Here is a 17,399-nt window from a genome sequence, read left to right on the forward strand (position 1 = left end):
TTCACGTCTACCCATTTCTCCCAAGTCCAACACACCAGCTATGAGAACCGACTGTTCACTTACCATCTAATATATCCCAGACCTTAACATGCAACACTGCTATGGGATTATCAACGTTATTTGCTTCGTTATTGAGTGGTCATAATGTTTTTGCTCAGCGGTGTAATTTTATATTTATATTTACATTTTTTATTTTATTCTCCAATAGTTTTAATCAAACAGTGCTTTACTGACAGACATGATTGTCAGTCCTCAATTATAATGCTTCTTATACTCAAAGAAAGAGCAGAAACTTGCACAATAATGTGAACAAAAATAAACACATATTTACAGGCTCCAGTTAACTCAGCGCTTTGTACTCAATATTTCAGTTTGCTAACATCTGATTAGCTTTGTCAACTAGCTAATGCTACTTTTGATTCATCATTAGCAACAGAACAGAACTTTGAAAAGTTCTTTATCATTCACAGAATTCTGATCTTAAACTAAAGTCTAACTCTGCTCTGCTAGTGGATGAGAGCCAGGTGGACGTCGGACCCCTGCTATGCTTTCTATGGAGTAGATGGCTCTGACTGCTCCTTCCTCGTCTACTTAAGTGAGGTGGAGTGGTTCTGCCCCCCACTGGGCTGGAGGAACCACAGCAGCCAACCCACAGTCAGCAGCACACCAAAGAAACAGGTGAGAGACTAACAAAGCCTATAGATGTGTTTCCAAATGGCGGGATGTGGTTCAGAGATGTTGGTTGATTGATATATTTTTTTACAAATCATAGGAGAGGAGTTAAAAGTACACTGGCAATCAAAAAGAATTGCTCAGATGCACCTCTATAAATACATATTTATATGTTACAAAATAAATTACATTTACATTCTGTATCAACAAGCTCAACTTTTCTGTGTTTGTTTCAATGTCAAAGAATTAGAAAAAAAATGCAAAAATGTCCCCAATGTTCACCAATATCATCAAATTCAAATGGAAATAAATACCTTCTCTTTTCTGAGTGAGAAATAGTTGATTATACACTTTGGTTATTGCCAGCAAGAAATGTGAATTTTGAGGTTTAACATTCTCTTTAACATTCCAGGTTTATTTCATACAAAGGTATATTATTCAGTAGCTACAGAGACTTCAGTGCAAACTAATAGAGCTATTCTGAGATTATATAAGTGGGTAATAAAACTGGCGGCCCAAGATTTGTTAAAGGCGTTAAGTGAGAAAACAAGAAGTTGCCCCACTGCTCAAGTAAGGAAGTTGTTTAAAGAGGAGATTTGTGTGATGTCATATGAAGCACAATGACCAAATTAAAGTATACCTGAAGTCATAAATCAAAACACACACCAAAAAAATCTATGTTCTTATGGAACATTCATAATCTGAAAGATTGTTTTTATGTCACTCAAATTCACTCATTCAGATTTGAGGCTTTCTCCTCTAAACTTGCCTCAGTGCAGCATCAGTGAGCCCGAAATGCTGCTGCTTTAGCCTTTTAGCTAAAGGAAAGTACCTTATACTAACAGCTCCACACATTAACACACAGTTTTACCCACTCAGATTTGAGTCTTTATTCTCAGTGAGCTGGAATGAACCTGCATGGTTGTATATAAAGCTTATGCCCTCTCACTAGGCTAATGGTAGCTTCTAGCAAACATGGTTGAATGTGGAATAAAAGTAGCTAACATCTCCACACACAAACACACAGGTTTACCTGCTCAGATTTGAGTCTCTATTCTCTAAACTTGGAATGAACCTGTGCTGTGGTGAAACTGTTGCATGCTTAGCTGCTGCAGTAGAGTGCTTCCCGCTACTAGAACAGTGCCAGGCACCAGTGAGAGGCAGCATGAGCTGCGTCTGAGCTGCAGGGGCCAAGGAGAGCCACTGGAAGCAGCATGAGTCCCGTAATTAACTTTTCACTTCTAGCAGCGAGGCCACCAGACCATAGCTCACGACTGACCCTTGTGGGTTGCCACAGTTCAGGGAACAGTGGGCTGCAGCAACTCTTTCTTCCTCTTGACTCAGGTGCTCGTGCTGCCCTTAAAGAGAGTCAGCTGACATTGGTTTTGCATGGGCAGCGTGGCTTGTCGGCGCCTTGGGGCTCAGTCTTCATGCCGCCTCTCTCGACTCTCGTCAGTGCCTGGCATATCCTCTCATTAGCATATTTTAGTATATGACTGTGATATGTACAGAACCAAGCTGCTACATAGTGTTCTACGAATCGCTTTCATCTGGATGTACTGAGAAGGTTTTTTTTCATGAAAAAAACATGAACTCTTCATTACAGTAACACATCTGATCCAAATATTAGTCTATATAACCACTATAAGCCACCCAAAAGGTGTTAACCATACGAAAATCACATTTTTATGCACATTTTGATTGAGAATGAGGGTTAATGCTGGGAAATGTGTGAAGGAAAATACAGACACTATGGATGGTCTGTAGGCAGCAGTGAAGAATGTATAGAAAGCAATTCCTTTAGATCATTTAACTGTGACGGCATGAAAGCATGATAAAGCAGTGTAAGATGGTCAGAGGTGGGTAGCTAGTTCCATTCCAAATTTTTCATAGATTTATTTAGATTTATTAGAGGACATGTTAACTTATTTTCACTTAGAAAATCAACAAAACATGCCATTTTACCAGAGGTGCCCAAACTTTTGCATATAACTGTATGTGGCAAGGAACATAACATCCCTCATAGACTTTTACCCACAAATTGTGGTCCTATAATTCAAGTCATAACCTTTTTGGCTTCAGTGGCTGGATGGTAATAAAAGAGCTTGGATTTATGTATAATGCCATTTCACATGCATGCATGGCCTGATAGATCAGAATTTATATGACCATCCACACATGAATATGGAGCACTATTGTAAATACAAAGTGCTGATTAAGGTTTTCAGAAGTAACACTTTAATCAGCAAGTTAACTGCTATATTTATGGGGGTTTATTAATGAGGATTAGTGTGCACATGACTGTTTAATTCCATTTCACACAGTAGCAAGAGAGAGAAAGAGAGGGATTGAGTTCATAAGAAAGTCTCTCACTCATTAAAGCCGTTCTCAAAGGGGTTTATGGATATTCACTGTCATTTTTTTACTGGTCAATTTAAAGAGATGAGGTCATAAAAAAAGATGAACACATCTTCATTCTCTTCACGAATTATGGCCCGGAAAACGATTCGTTTTCCGCTTCTCTGCGCAGCAGGTTATTCTATTGTCTCAGGGATAAGCATGAGTTATACAGGACGTGTTGTAGAGACCGTGTTGTGTGCATTGGAGGGAAAGTAGGCCAGGCGGCTGTTAGACTGTTGGAGCAGTAGTCTCAGAGGCAGAAACTGTCTGCAGCTGCAGCGCCTGGGACTTCTGAACCCACTGGCCCTTCACACTCACACACACACACACACACACACACACACACACACACACACACCTCATGCTCACGCACTTCACCGCGGTTAGAGCACTCTTGGCACACAGCCTCATATGGCTGAGATCGACAAAATGCATCTCTTATTTACAAGATGTATAATTGACACCCAGTGCACCTTCTTGTCAGTGGAAAAACAGAACCTTGTTCTTTTCTGTACGTGATACATAAAACTAACCCACTGCTATCTGCATTTGACCCATTTTCAATTTTTTGAAACCTGCCATGGTTACAGCATATTTTCAAGGATCCAGTCCTTGTTATCTTATTAGTACGGCCTGACTGATACAAACTTTTTATAACTGATTTCAGACTAAAAATTCCTATGATCACTTGATATAATTCTATATTTATATATTTTACTTTAATTTTATACTCCAATGCTTTTGTATCATTTTTTTTTTTTTGTATTGAAAACAGTATAATTATTGGATCATTTTAAATTTTTGAAAAAAAAACTGTATTTTGTTGCCATATGGCAACAATATGTGACAATGGAACTGTAATATAATATGCAATGCATGCAGTGGGAGTAAACGAATACACTGTCATAAAATGTGTAGCCACATTCAGTAACACTGTTTTGAGTGGTCCTGTGTAGATGATTAATAAACTCCTTATATTTTTCAGAATATCAGTAACACATCAATGACATATCAGTGAAGTAGCAGCAGTGAAGCATCTAAATACACTGAAGTAAATATCTTGTAGATGTACTGTTGATACATTACTTACATTAAGTAGATGTATTGTTAATATGTTACTTCTATTTTAGGATTAGGGCCAGGGTGAGAGTTAAGTTCTATTACGCAAAACCTAACCTTACCAACCTTACCCACAAGTGCAGAACTTAAACTTAGAACTTAGAACTTAACTCTCACCCTGGCCCTAATCCTAACCCTAATCTTAACCTCAACCTAAAACCTAATCCTAACCCTGGCCCTCATCCTAACCCTAACCTTAACCTCAAAACAAAACCTAATCCTAACCCTCAAGTGTCTTTTCACATTCTTCATCCTGGCAAAATAGACGTAAATGTATTTAAAAATACAGAAAAGCGTTATGATAAGAATTTTATTAATCAAAACATAAATATATATAATGTGAAAATAAGTGTCCAGTGTGTCCAGTGGAAAGTGTTTTTTTATTCATGTTCTATGCATTGGAGTTCCATTGTTACATGCTGTTGCCAAATTGCAACAATTAAACTGGTGGTATTTATGGTTTTCTGATTTTTTTTCAAAGTTGTTGCATATGAATATTTGATTATGCACATGCTTTGTGAAGGCTCTAGAGGCCTTACCATATGATGTGTGTGAAAAAAAGAAGTACAGACTGCAACAGAATCTGATTTTATCTGATCAGATAAAAGTATACCATGTTATTCAGAAATCATTCAATTTCGCAGTAGAAAAGAACAAGAACTTATATTGCAGTCAAGCTAAAAAAGGCATTGTTGCCATGTGGCAACACCATGCAGTAAAGAGTTAAATAATATAAATTTTGTAGCACTGGCTTCCCATAATTCTTCAAGGGTTTCATTTCACAGCTTGTATTGCTGTGTCGTGCATGAACTTGGATTCCCCCTGACACAGTGTGTCTAAGATTTGACCCTATAGTCTGATGTTAAATGTAAAGTTCAATGATGCCACAACCAAAAATGTCCTTAATTATGGATACATAAAACTGCAGATTGTCAACAAACAATATATGCCAATAAAACCAATTTTGATTGAGATGTATAAATGGTTAAAATGTTTTGAAAACTTCACATGTTTCAAATAACTTTTAGATGTGTCCAGAATCATGAACAGAGCCGTAGAGCAGTAGTTCTCAAACTGGCCATTACAGCCCCCCAGATGGATTGAGCAAAAATGTGGACCATCTGGGGGCCCTGAAAACTAGTTTGAGCATCACTGCTGTAGAGGGTTCTAAATTGGCCAAAAAAGCTGTATAATTGCATTTAATAACTTCTTGTTATTCCCTTAAACTATTGAAGAAACATCTACAAAAATCTTCTGTTTCAATCTACTCTGTACAAGTTCTCTCTTTCTGTCTCTCTTTAGGCAGTGGTTCGTTCTGACCTGGGTCCACTGCTGGAGCAAGTGGGTTCAGGGAAGGAGTCTCTGAGCTTCATGAGAAGGAGAATGCGCAGGCTGGCCATGCAGTGGGCCGTCGCAGCTCGCAGACTAGATGAGCGTCTGCGTAGCCGTCAGAGGCAGCAGAAGAGGGTGAGCTAAAAAACTCTCACACCACCTATATGACTGGAAAGGAGCTGGATAGGATAGGCCTTCTATGTTTTGTGCTCTCTTACAGGTCCTGAAGAGCTAAAGAGCTATCTGATATGTGTAAAGTGTAATGGGAATTACGAACGATGCACTTGTTATTGAATCCTCATCCTGGCTCTAGTCCACCTTGGTTCCTCTTGCTCATTGTTGTCTCCTGTGTCTAGTTTAAACCGTGTATCTAATCTCCACCCTAGCCCTAATGATCACTCTGATCTGGCTCCTCAGCTGGTAGGAGTCTTGTTTACATGTCAGTGTCAGTGCTAGGTTGGGTATCCCTCAAACAAAAATATCCAGCTGAGAGCAGCTATGTGTGCTACAAATGGTCATCTTATTCTAATCAGGTCCAGCTACATTCTTATCACTGTTTGTTCACTTGATTAAACTTTAAACTTTAAACCTCTGGATCAGTGTAGCTTCTCTCTTTCTGATGAATCTCTCCTGGGCTTGTGGAGGCCCTGTGGAGAGGCATGTTTGCTCACAACACATTTTCTCTTGCTTAATGGGATTGATTAGGGAACGCATGAGATGAAGACAGGTGTAGATGCAGCTAAGAATGTCTCTGTGGTCAGAAACTGACCACTGATGAAAAGTGAGAGGGTATAAACTGCTCCTTGGGTACAGAATGCTCCTTGAACCAACAACTTGGGCCCGATGGCATGGTGCATTATCCTGCTGGAATATCCCATCATTGTGGGGGCACATGAAGTCCATGAAGGGCTGCAGATGGTCACCAAGCAGTAAAATGGTCAATTACGTGTTTAGGCAGACCAGTGGACCCAACTCATGCCATGAACTACCACCAGCCTGCATAGTGCCTTGTTGACAACTAGGGTCCATGGCTTCACTGTCTGTGCCACACACAAACCCTACCATCAGCCCGAAACAACTGATGCCATGACTCACTGGACCACGCCACATGTTGCCAGTCCTCTAGGGTCCAGTTAGCAACCTCATGAGCTCAAGTAAAAAATGCTGCACTGACCTGCAGGATATGCATTTGGGGTCTCCTGCATTGAATGTGGATGTGATTTCTGCCTGAGTCGCTTGACTGTTTGACAATCCTAGCCAGACGCCAGCGGTCACAATCATTAAGCACACATGGGCAGTCACTGCACTGCCACTGTGGGTGGTATTGCCTTCTATGATGTATTCCTGGTACACATGCGGCACTGTAGATCAAGGAATGTTAAATGTTCACACAACTTCGCAAATGGAATGTCCCATTTGTCTGGTGTCCACTATCTTGCCTCGATCGACTTCCGATAATTCACATCACCTTGCCATAAGCACGCTAGCCAGTGTTCAACCTCACTCACAAGATAACACCTCACAATTTAGACAGGAGTGGGCTTTCCCAAACCATCCCTTGAGGTAACACCACTTCATAATCGATTTACATACTGCTATCCCACTTTTGGCACAGCAGTGTAAGTTCACACATCCCCTACAGAGAACAATCCTCTGCACACTTTAATGCACACTTACTGTTTATCTGAACTTAACGTATATAAAAAAAACATAGCCTGTGCACGTTATGGCACGTAATACATTTTTTTTTTTATTTTTTCCAATATGTTTAACTCAGCAAATAAAAAGAAATTGTGCACTAAAGTGTGCAAAAAGCCATATTTAAGTTGTTATTGGATGTGTTCACTTATTTTCACTTAGAAGTGATGCTGCCTTTATTGTTAAGTGCACTGTGATTGGTATAGTGTAGTGGGTAACATCTCTGTCCTCCATGCCCTATTACAATAACTGTCCTTGGGCAAGAATCCCAACACTATTATTCATATGTTTACTTTCTAAAATAGTTTTTTTATGACGCACACAAGCAAAATAAGAATCTACAATTTTTCACCTTTGTTAGATCATGTTTGTTTTATATAATACATGTTACAACTAGGCCTGTCTTGATCATAAAACATTCATGGTATGAAACCTTTAGTTTAAACTGAATAGCTCACTTGCTTCCTAGCTTCCCATACTTAGTAGCTCCCAACTGATGAGAGTCACAGATTGAGCTCAAATAAACAAATACTCACTGCTGCCCTCTAAAGGTTCTAAAAACAAACATCAAATAAACAAACATTACTCACTGCTGCCCTCTAAAGGTGCTCCAAACATGATATGGCATGTTCGAAGTTAAACCTTTTGTTGTTTGATGTATAATGTGTAGGTATAAAAATGTATTTTCTGCTTGTTTTTTGTATTATTTTGGGGGTTTACAGGGGGCGCTAAGGTGTTAAAACATGCAGAAGTGTGTTTTCTGTAGAGGATGTGTTCATTTACTGTCACTTAGAAACCAACTTAACAACATGTCATTTTACCAGGGGCACCCAAACTTTTGCCTACAACCGTAAGATTACTTAATGACTGAAGGTGCCTCTCCTTCACTGTTGGGTTTCCAGTGTCAGAAGCAGAAGGTCGTCTGGCTCTGACTGCTCCTCACGCTCCCCTCACTGTGCTGTGTGTTTACAGTCTGAGCAAAGCACTGCAGGCTTACAGCTCATTAAACTAAATTAAATTTCTCTCTCACAGTTTGCTTTCAACCAAGGACTCGCTCAGAATGCAGCCACAGCATTGTGCTGCAGACAAAACATTCATCTTCTCGCAGTGCTGTCGCCTTACGTATTTAAAGGCCCTCCCTTCTTGCTTTCTTCTGTCTGTGCCTCATATTTCTCTTTTTGCATTCTCTTTTCCTCATAGACACTTTTTCAGAGTGTGTGTTTTTTTCTCTTAAATTGAATTCTCCCTCTCGAAGGCAGCGGGGGTTTATCCCTCTGGGTTGCTGTGATAGACTTAGATGTAGCAGAGCACACGGTGCAACCCCGACGTGTCTCATTCACACTTCTTCCATTCACACTCAGTCAGTATCTGCACACCCTGCACACATCATCCACATGCAATCAGAACAGAGATCAAACAGTCTCACCTCCAGGGAGAAGTATGGATTTACACCTATCCGGCTTCCTGACCTGACAGTACTGCCTGTGTACTGCTTGTGTTCCTTCACGCTTCTCCAGTTAACCCTCTAAACTCAGACTTTGAACTTACAGATGCAGCAGATAGAAATCAGATAATCAGGTAAAAACTCTGGCGTATTCCTTTAAAGGGGAATTATAACGATTTCTTCAAACTTCAGTGGTTGAGATGTAGGGCTGGGCAATGTGATGATATTTAGTTATCATAAATTACATCACAGTATGTCACAAAATGCTTTTCTGTGTATATCATGAATATCGTCAGTATTCCTAAACCACTGGCCAGCTGCATGTTTGGTTAAAAAGAAAGTAATTCGTCCGGTTTTACTGGACTTAGAGCAGCTCAGTATGTTAAAGGTTTAAAGCTCACTGTATTTATAGTTTTGATAATAGTTTTTAAATGTGGCAGTACTTTGTCACTTCCAACTAATTAGATATTAGAATATTATAACAAATCATGCATCATGAAATCATATTTTTTTATCTCCCAGCTCTGTTGAGATGTAAACAAAGTCACTGAAAGACACGTCTTTAAACACATTCATGTGCACTTGAGTAATCAGATAATAGGAAAACACCAGGTCTACATGAGTCAGGCAATAATCAGATTTCTGCTTTGCAACCCACCTATAAACTCACAGAAGAAGAAGAAGAAGAAGAAGAAAAAGAAGAAGAAGAAGAAGAAGAAGAAGGACATGATGTAAAAAACCTTCATGCTGTGCTTTATATGTATATATATATATATATATATATATATATATATATATATATATATATATATCGAGTCACTTTACTGGCAAATATAAACATACATCGTCTAGAACAAGAGTTCACAATCTCATGGCCCACACAAATGACCACAGCTCACAAAAAGATTTTACAAAACTGACTGTCTTTTTTTTTCAACTAATGAGATGGCTGATCTTGTTTGGCACTTACCAAGTGCTGGATGTCAGGCTGAAGGGAGGAAAACTGGCACAGTTTGACAGCTCTATGTTTAGAAACATATTTATTCTATAAAGTGTACAGCACACAGCGGTAGCTGCTCATTTTCAGTTCTCATTATTATTAAACCATTTATCCATCATTTATGATGGATGAGTTCCCTAAGATTGAAAAGTGAAAACGTGAAACATTTTATATTGACATTTACACTGACCCCCAGGCAGTACCACCACAGCCCACAAATCATAGATCTAGAACATGAAGAATATTCTGCATTTCATTAAGCATGTAGCTGCTTTCAGCAGCGCTTCAAAGTGTTTTGTGTCTGCTTCATGGGAGCTGTGTTAAATGTTGCTTTCTGTTTCTGAAACAGCTCCACCCTCTGTTTGCACACATGCACAGACAAAGATAAATGAAAGAAATCAGAGTAAGGATATACATGCACTGAAAACCTTGTTTACTGAGCTAAAATCCAGTTCTTTATTAGATTTCTTGGTTTCTTGATCTCAGATAACGGCCTTAATCCAATCTAAATCCAGTAATCCAGTATCTAAATCCAGTAATGATCACATTATTGGTGTGCATGTAAGCAAGCTGAATAAGAGCAGTTTGCTGTGAAATGGTTTATCATAGAGAAACTTGTTGACCCAGATTTCTTTACAGTGATAATGGGAACCAGGTGTCTAGAGGCGTTTAATGTCTCTAAAAATGACCTCACAGAAAGTTATTATGTGAAATGGTTAGTAATATGATATATATATATATATATATATACATATATATATATATATATATATATATATACACACATATATATACATATATATATATGTGTAGCATCCCCTCTTCTTTTAACACGAATGTTGTTCCATTCTAGCTGCTCAACAGTCCTGGGTCTTCTTTGCTGGTTGTTTCATTTCATGATGTGCCAAATGTTCTCTATTGGTGAAAGGTCTGGACTGCAGGCAGGCCAGTTCAGCACCCAGACTCTTCTTCTGCGAAGCCATGCTGTTGTGATGGATGCAGTATGTGGTTCAGCATTGTCTTGTTGAAATATACAAGGCCTTCCCTGAAAGAGACGCTGTCTGGATGGGAACTTATGTTCTAAAACCTCATTATACTGTTCAGCATTTATAGTGCCTTTCCAGATGTGTAAGCTGCCCACACCGTAGGCACTAATGCAACCCCATACCATTAGAGATGCAGGCTTTTAAACTGTGTGCTCATAACCAGCTGGATGGTCCCTCTCCTCTGGAATCTGCAGGACATGGCGTACGTGGTTTCCAAAAAGAATTTTCAAATTTTGAGTCATCTGACCATAGAACAGTTTTCCATTTTTCCTCAGTCTATTTTAAATGAGCTTTGGCCCAGAGAAGACTGCAGCGTTTCTGGATCGTGTTGACAAATGGCTTCTTCTTTGCATGATACAGCATTAAGTTGCATTTGTGGATTGCACGGCAAATTGTGTTCACAGACAATGATTTCTGGAAGTGTTCCTAAGCTCATGTAGTGATTTCCAGTACAGAATCATGCCTGTTTTTAATGCAGTGTACGAGCATCCAATATTAACCGTCGGCCTTGTCCCTTGCATACAGGGATTTCTCCAGATTCTCTGAGACTTTTGATGATATTATGCAATGTAGATCTTTGCAATTTTATGTAAAGGAACATTTTTCTGAAATTGTTTCACAATTTTTAGACACAGTTATTCACAGATTGGTGAACTTCTGCCCATCTTTGCTTCTGAGAGACTCTGCCTCTCTAAAATACTCTTTTTATACCGAGTCATGTGAGTTAGTTGCAAATTGCTCCTCCAGCTGTTTTTTATTAGTACCACTTACTTTTCCAGCCTTTTGTTGCTCTTCTCCCTTTTTAACTTTTTTGAGTTGCGTTACTGCTACCAAGATCTAAACGAGTTAATATTTTTCATGAAATTATAAATTGTCTCACTTTCAACATCTGATATGTGTTCTGTGTTATGTTTTGAATAAAATATATGTCTATGAAATTTGCAAATCATTACATTCTGTTTTTATTTACATTTATTTTCATTTTACACAACGTCTCAACTTTTTTGGAATTGGTGTTGTGTGTCTTACTTTGTTTTATGTATTAGTTCACCTACAGAAGACACAGTGGATTAACAACAGATTTCTATCTCATATTTTTTTGTATTACAAAATGCCAGAACAACATTAGAAGTGTTTAATCTTTAATGTTCATGATAGAAAATAAACACATATCACCCCCAAAACCTCCATAAAGGGCTATATCCTACATTTTTTCTTGTATTTTATTGTTCACTTATATTGTTTATGTACAAAAAAAGAGAGATCATTTATTTTTAGATATCCATTTCCATTTCTTTTTTACTTAGAGTTAAAAGGGTTGTTTTTGTTACTTTGCCATTAAGACTAACCCATGTAACTAAACTCTGTTCTGATTGGTTGTCCTGAATTGTGCCTCATCAAAAAGCTGTGTAGGCTAAAACAGTCCTTATAACTTCAGTGTGAATGGGCAGGGCTAAACTGCTGTAAGCTGGCTGGGCAGATACACTACATGTTGAAACAGTTGTAGACACCTTGTTTAATTAGTGAACTGAGCTACTTCAAGGTGCACCCACTGCTGACACAGACGGTCAATAGCTGACACACTCCATAGAAAAGCATTACCAACAGAATGGGATGCTCAGGAGCAGCTGCACATGAGCCGAAGGTCACCATTCACAAAGTTTCGGCAAGAGATGAGAAGGTGTCTACAAACATTTGGATGAACAGTGGATATGTAAATGGGTTGTGTTCTGTGACATAACAGAAAGAAGGAATTCAAAATTGGCTGTTTGTGCAGCAAGATTTTATTCTAAGTCATTTAAACCATTGTTGTTACAAAATTTTGACACAATGCAAATGGCAGTGGCATTTTCCAATTCTGTATAAACAAACGACAAAAAGGAGATATAAGGTTTTGTTCTGGCAGCAGCAAAATGTTTCTGACATTTTATCAAAATAATTAAGCTAACAAAATAAAATGTTCAGAAGCTTATTCAGCTGCTACACTGGCTTTCTGTGGCCTTGTGGCCTTTTGTAGCAATGTGGAGTCTTTTCAGTAAAGCCTGATTCTGAATCAGCCTGTTCAAACATAACGCTTTCCTCCAAAACCACTGAGGCACGCACACACATTGGCAAGAGGGACTGCTTTAGAGCTGGACAGTAATGGCTGCTGTCCATTACAGAGCCCTCTGGGCCTCAGTTTCACCCCAACAGAGAGGAACGTGTGAGTGTGGTGATAAAGGGGTAATGAGAGGAGGACAGACTGCTGACACAAACCCATGAGGACGAAGAGAGTCCACTAAAACCATGCCCTATAGTTCACTATATATGTTGATCTGGTCACAAAGTGCCCTCCATTTATTTTCTCTTCAATGCTTCACTTTCATTCCTTTATATTTCCTGTGGAGGAGCATCAGAGTGCATTGATTGTCTAGTCATACAGCAGTGCTTTATTACTTCAAAAGATTGTACCACAGATAGCGAGCCCACTCAGCTGAATACATAGCAGGCAGAAGAATGGCAACCTCAGACACTCCAGCCTACAGAGGTACAGACCATCTGATATCTTTTGCAAGCAAAGCTGGCCACAACTAGCAGGATTTTGCCAGTTACATTCTGATAGGTGATGGACAGACCGATAGATGGACCCAAACAGTGCCACACACTACAGTACAGGCTTGATTGACTACCTGCTGCTCTGCTAACACAAGTATGGATGATAACTAATGTCTGAGAGAGCAAAAAATTGAGTGACTGGTGTCGGAGTAACAGTAAACCAGTGTCAAACCTGTTCTGTGGTGTTTAGGACTGCAGTGTTTTGGCTAAGCTAATGCTAGCATAGTTAGCAGGCCAAACATACCACACAGTACAGTCTAGATTCCAGCTCACTGATGCTGAATGACACCCATTCAGAGGATATCTGAGAAAGCAAAGTTGAGTGATTGGTGCTAGAGTGAAAGCCAAATTCAGATGGTGTGTTCTGTGGTGTGTGTAGCTCTTACCCATCACCTATCCTCTAAAATATAAATGTGTGGAATAGCTGTTCAGACTTAAATCGCTATTCCATACATTTATATTTTGACGCTTCATGATTTTGAAATACCGGCATCATTTTCAAATACTGTGTTATACCTTATTACCATTATACCGCTCAACTCTACCGTAAAACCATTTCTCCCTGACGACTCATTTTATGAAGTTGCTCTCTCTTTATTTCTTTTCTCCCTTTCCCTTTCTCAGGTCCTGGTGCATGTGGGTTTTCTGACAGAAGAATCTGGGGATGTGTTCAGTCCTAAAGTGCTGAAAGGAGGGCCGCTGGGGGAGATGGTGCAGTGGGCTGATATTCTTACAGCCCTTCATGTGCTGGGACACAACCTCAAGATTTCAGTCTCCGTCAAAGAGCTGCAGGGGTGAGTCCGCAGATACTGTAGCTTTCAGTAGCTGATACTGTGCCTATCTTTGTATGATTTACAGATGTATGAGCTTCCCTTCAACCCAGGCTCACTGGCTGAGGTGATTGGATGCTACACTCTAGCTGTAGTTGGACTGCAATCATTAAGAAACAGTGTGCCCTCAACATTTCTACACAAACACATAGCTAGATCAAACCACTGATGTGCATGTCAACAAACAAGTAACAATGATTGCACTTATGTGCTTATCACCATGGACAGCTCCTATACAGTTCTGGGCAGCCTCTATGCAGTTAGCACCATGGACAGCTTCTATGTAGTTGGCACCATAGACAGCTCCTTGGTGGTTCTAGACAGACTTTTTGTAGTTAGCACTATGGACAGCTCCTTTGTAGTTGTGGACAGCCTTTATGTAGTTGGCAACAAGGACAGCTCCTACATAGTTAGCACTATAGAGAGCTCCTTTGCGGTTCTGGACAGGGTTTATGTAGTTAGTACCATAGATGGCTCTTTTGTGGTTCTAAACAGCCTCTATGTAGTTGGCAACATGAACAGCTCCTATGTAGTTATGCATAGCCTTACGTAGTTAGAGCCAAGGGCAGCTTCTATGTACTTTTGGATTGCCCCTATGTAGTTGGCACCATGGACAGCTTCTACATGGTTAGAACTGTGGTGCTACGTATTTCGCACCATGTAGGGTCACTTAAGTCATTTAGGCATTCTAATTAAAGCATTCAGATTACTGAATAGCATGAGAGCATTCTATATTTGGATGACTTTAGAGTGCTCCTGACTTACAAAAATCTGCCTCACAACATGCAGTTGTAGTTATTAGTTGCTGATGTGCAGTCTCTAAATAAGTCTGGTTCCATGTAGCCTTTCTGTTCTATGTGGATCTTAAAACAGGTGCCCTATCGATTGGAGAAAAGATAAGATGCAACTGGCTGGAGTTAAAAGAGCAGAACCATCTGTTTCTGAGTAAAAGCTTTAAGAACACAGGGCCATGATCTGGTCTCATTCTCCGTCTCTCTTTTATCTCAGTTAAAAGTCTATTTTTCTTTCCCCTAACTGCTGGGTCAGAGTAAGATATCAAAGAAAAAGAGCTTTAGATGTGGTCTTTTTTCTGTGCTGGTGAAACGTCAAGCCCCCGAAAATAAAAGCCTAAACATGCCTTGAGAAATGTAAGCTTCTATTTGACATTTTGCTCAAAAGGTTTATAAAGGCAAGTATGATTTGGCTCATCTTCTATAGGCCTTATTTTTAGACAGAAAAAACTGAAACTGAAAACAAAGCCTGAGACGGTACTTTTCAGACATGACTTTGAAATTGTATGATCACTACATAAAGGTAGCATGAAAAGGAAGCACTTCGTTGGAGCAATGCAGTAGAAAATCACTTTTGGTTCCATGAAGAACCTTCAAATGATAATCCTTTTGAAAATGAGATGAGTGACTGTGAAGAGAACAGCTATAAGGCAGACACAAAAAAGTGTCTATTTCTACAATTTAACCTGCTGTTCTCACTTAATAACGAGACGATGTTGCACTTATTTGAGATGTAAAGAACTGACCTGACCTGATTTAAATTTTTGAGTCACAGTTCACCCTTCTGAACAAGAAAAAACATGAATAGGAACATAAGTCACATTTCAGTTACATTTAATCATCACTCTGAAATAAAGAAATCAATAATAAACACTTACTTATCCTAAATGAGCTTGAATGTTTGCTTTGAAAAAAGGAAAAAAATAACTGTATACCAACAATAAATGAAGTATGCATCTTTTATATAGTTAAACAAGGAGCCATCACCAATGTTTTTGAATGTATCACAGGCAAGACACACAGTTCTACATTGTTAAAAACAGTGATTCTCAAACCCGTCCTCAGGATCCCCCAAACGGTTCACATTTTTGCTTTATCCTTATGCATTGCCACTTAAGTTGTGGACAATCTATGGGCCCTGAGGTCTCAGTTTGAGCATCACTGGCTTAAAGAACCTCAACACAATATAAAGGTTCTTTACCAATTTAAGGCTTTTTCTAGATTCATACATGCAAGCCAAAAACCATTGTGCAGGCCCAGTCTACATTAACGAAATGATAGAATACATTGCTGTGCAGATTTAATGAAGAACAGATCTCATTGGCTTTTGTCACGAGCAGGAAAAATGATGTATTCATCATTTTTATGAGCTCATTTCTTTAAATTGGGCTGTAAAACGATGACACCAAATACCTGTAATTTTTTTTCATAGGCTCACAGCTCCTTTCTCCCTCCATCACTCTGCTTCTACACCGTCTGCTCATCAGCAGATCATTACGTAGGCTGCTTCTTCTGTATGCTAGGGAACCATCTGTTTAGATTAGAATCTTCCTCTCATCTTGGCTCATATGAAGACAGCAAGCCCAGGAAAGCATGTCCTGATCATAGCTTCTGTCTGTACAGATTCAACTCAGTACTCTGCTCTTGCTCGCAACCGCATCCACTTCGTCCTCTGATAATTCCTCTCCATATTCCACCTCTCTGATTGCCTCTAATTTCTCCCTCTCACACCTCCATACTCCACACTCCTCTGGGGGCTCCCTCCTTCTTTTCCTCCGTAGGGAGCAGACAGGTGCATCGCGCAGCTGCTTATTCAGACAGACTCTCCAGCTGAACTTCTCTCCCTCTAAGTCCATGCAGGAATGAATGTACAGACTGGTGACAAATTCATGGAAAAACCAACAAAGGTGTCATAGTAAGGTCATAGTTTCAGTGTGTCTCGATGTTGTTTCTACAAGTCTCTGGAACTTTCCTAGAGAGATGGAAAACCATTCTTTTAAAAGATATTCTCGCAGGTGGTGTTTTGACGCTGGTTGTGTGCAACATACTCTCTGGTATTTGGGGGGGGGTCCCATGTTGACTGGCTGCTAACCTACTTGCTATAGTGGCACAAATCAAATCACATTTATTGTCACATCACATTTACACAGGTGCGAAGCTGAGTGAAAATCTTAGGTGCGTAGCCCCCTTGAAGAACTTAAATATACTAAAAAACTGACACCCCAGTGTTCCCAGTACAATTCTCCCTCCTTTAAAACAGTTTACTCCATCTGTCAGTCTAAGAATACGACCTATACAGATCTGAATATTTATTTATCAATCAATATTTACTTTTCTACTCACAAATTTAAGCATAGCGCCTGAAAAATGATAAATAATACTGTTATTAATTTTATCAGCTGCATCAGGCCCAACTGTCTCCCACAGATTTTCAAATATAAAATACTATTTAAACTCCAGTTTGCCCAACTA

At 39.4% G+C, this 17,399-nt stretch overlaps 1 protein-coding gene across 2 annotated transcripts in view; it reads left to right on the top strand.

Moving 5' to 3' along the window:
- Window positions 1–17,399, top strand: part of LOC118821225 (alpha-1,6-mannosylglycoprotein 6-beta-N-acetylglucosaminyltransferase B-like) — a 144,511-nt gene that overhangs the window by 64,883 nt on the left and 62,229 nt on the right. For both annotated transcript variants that reach the window (XM_036589750.1, XM_036589749.1), the window contains exons 6-8: window positions 511–678; window positions 5,494–5,658; window positions 13,931–14,100. In XM_036589750.1, coding sequence (XP_036445643.1) covers window positions 511–678; window positions 5,494–5,658; window positions 13,931–14,100 — 503 coding nt within the window. The remainder of the gene's footprint in view (window positions 1–510; window positions 679–5,493; window positions 5,659–13,930; window positions 14,101–17,399) is intronic.

This window comes from Colossoma macropomum, unplaced genomic scaffold, assembly GCF_904425465.1.
Source record: "Colossoma macropomum unplaced genomic scaffold, Colossoma_macropomum, whole genome shotgun sequence".
Classification (NCBI taxonomy): domain Eukaryota; kingdom Metazoa; phylum Chordata; class Actinopteri; order Characiformes; family Serrasalmidae; genus Colossoma; species Colossoma macropomum.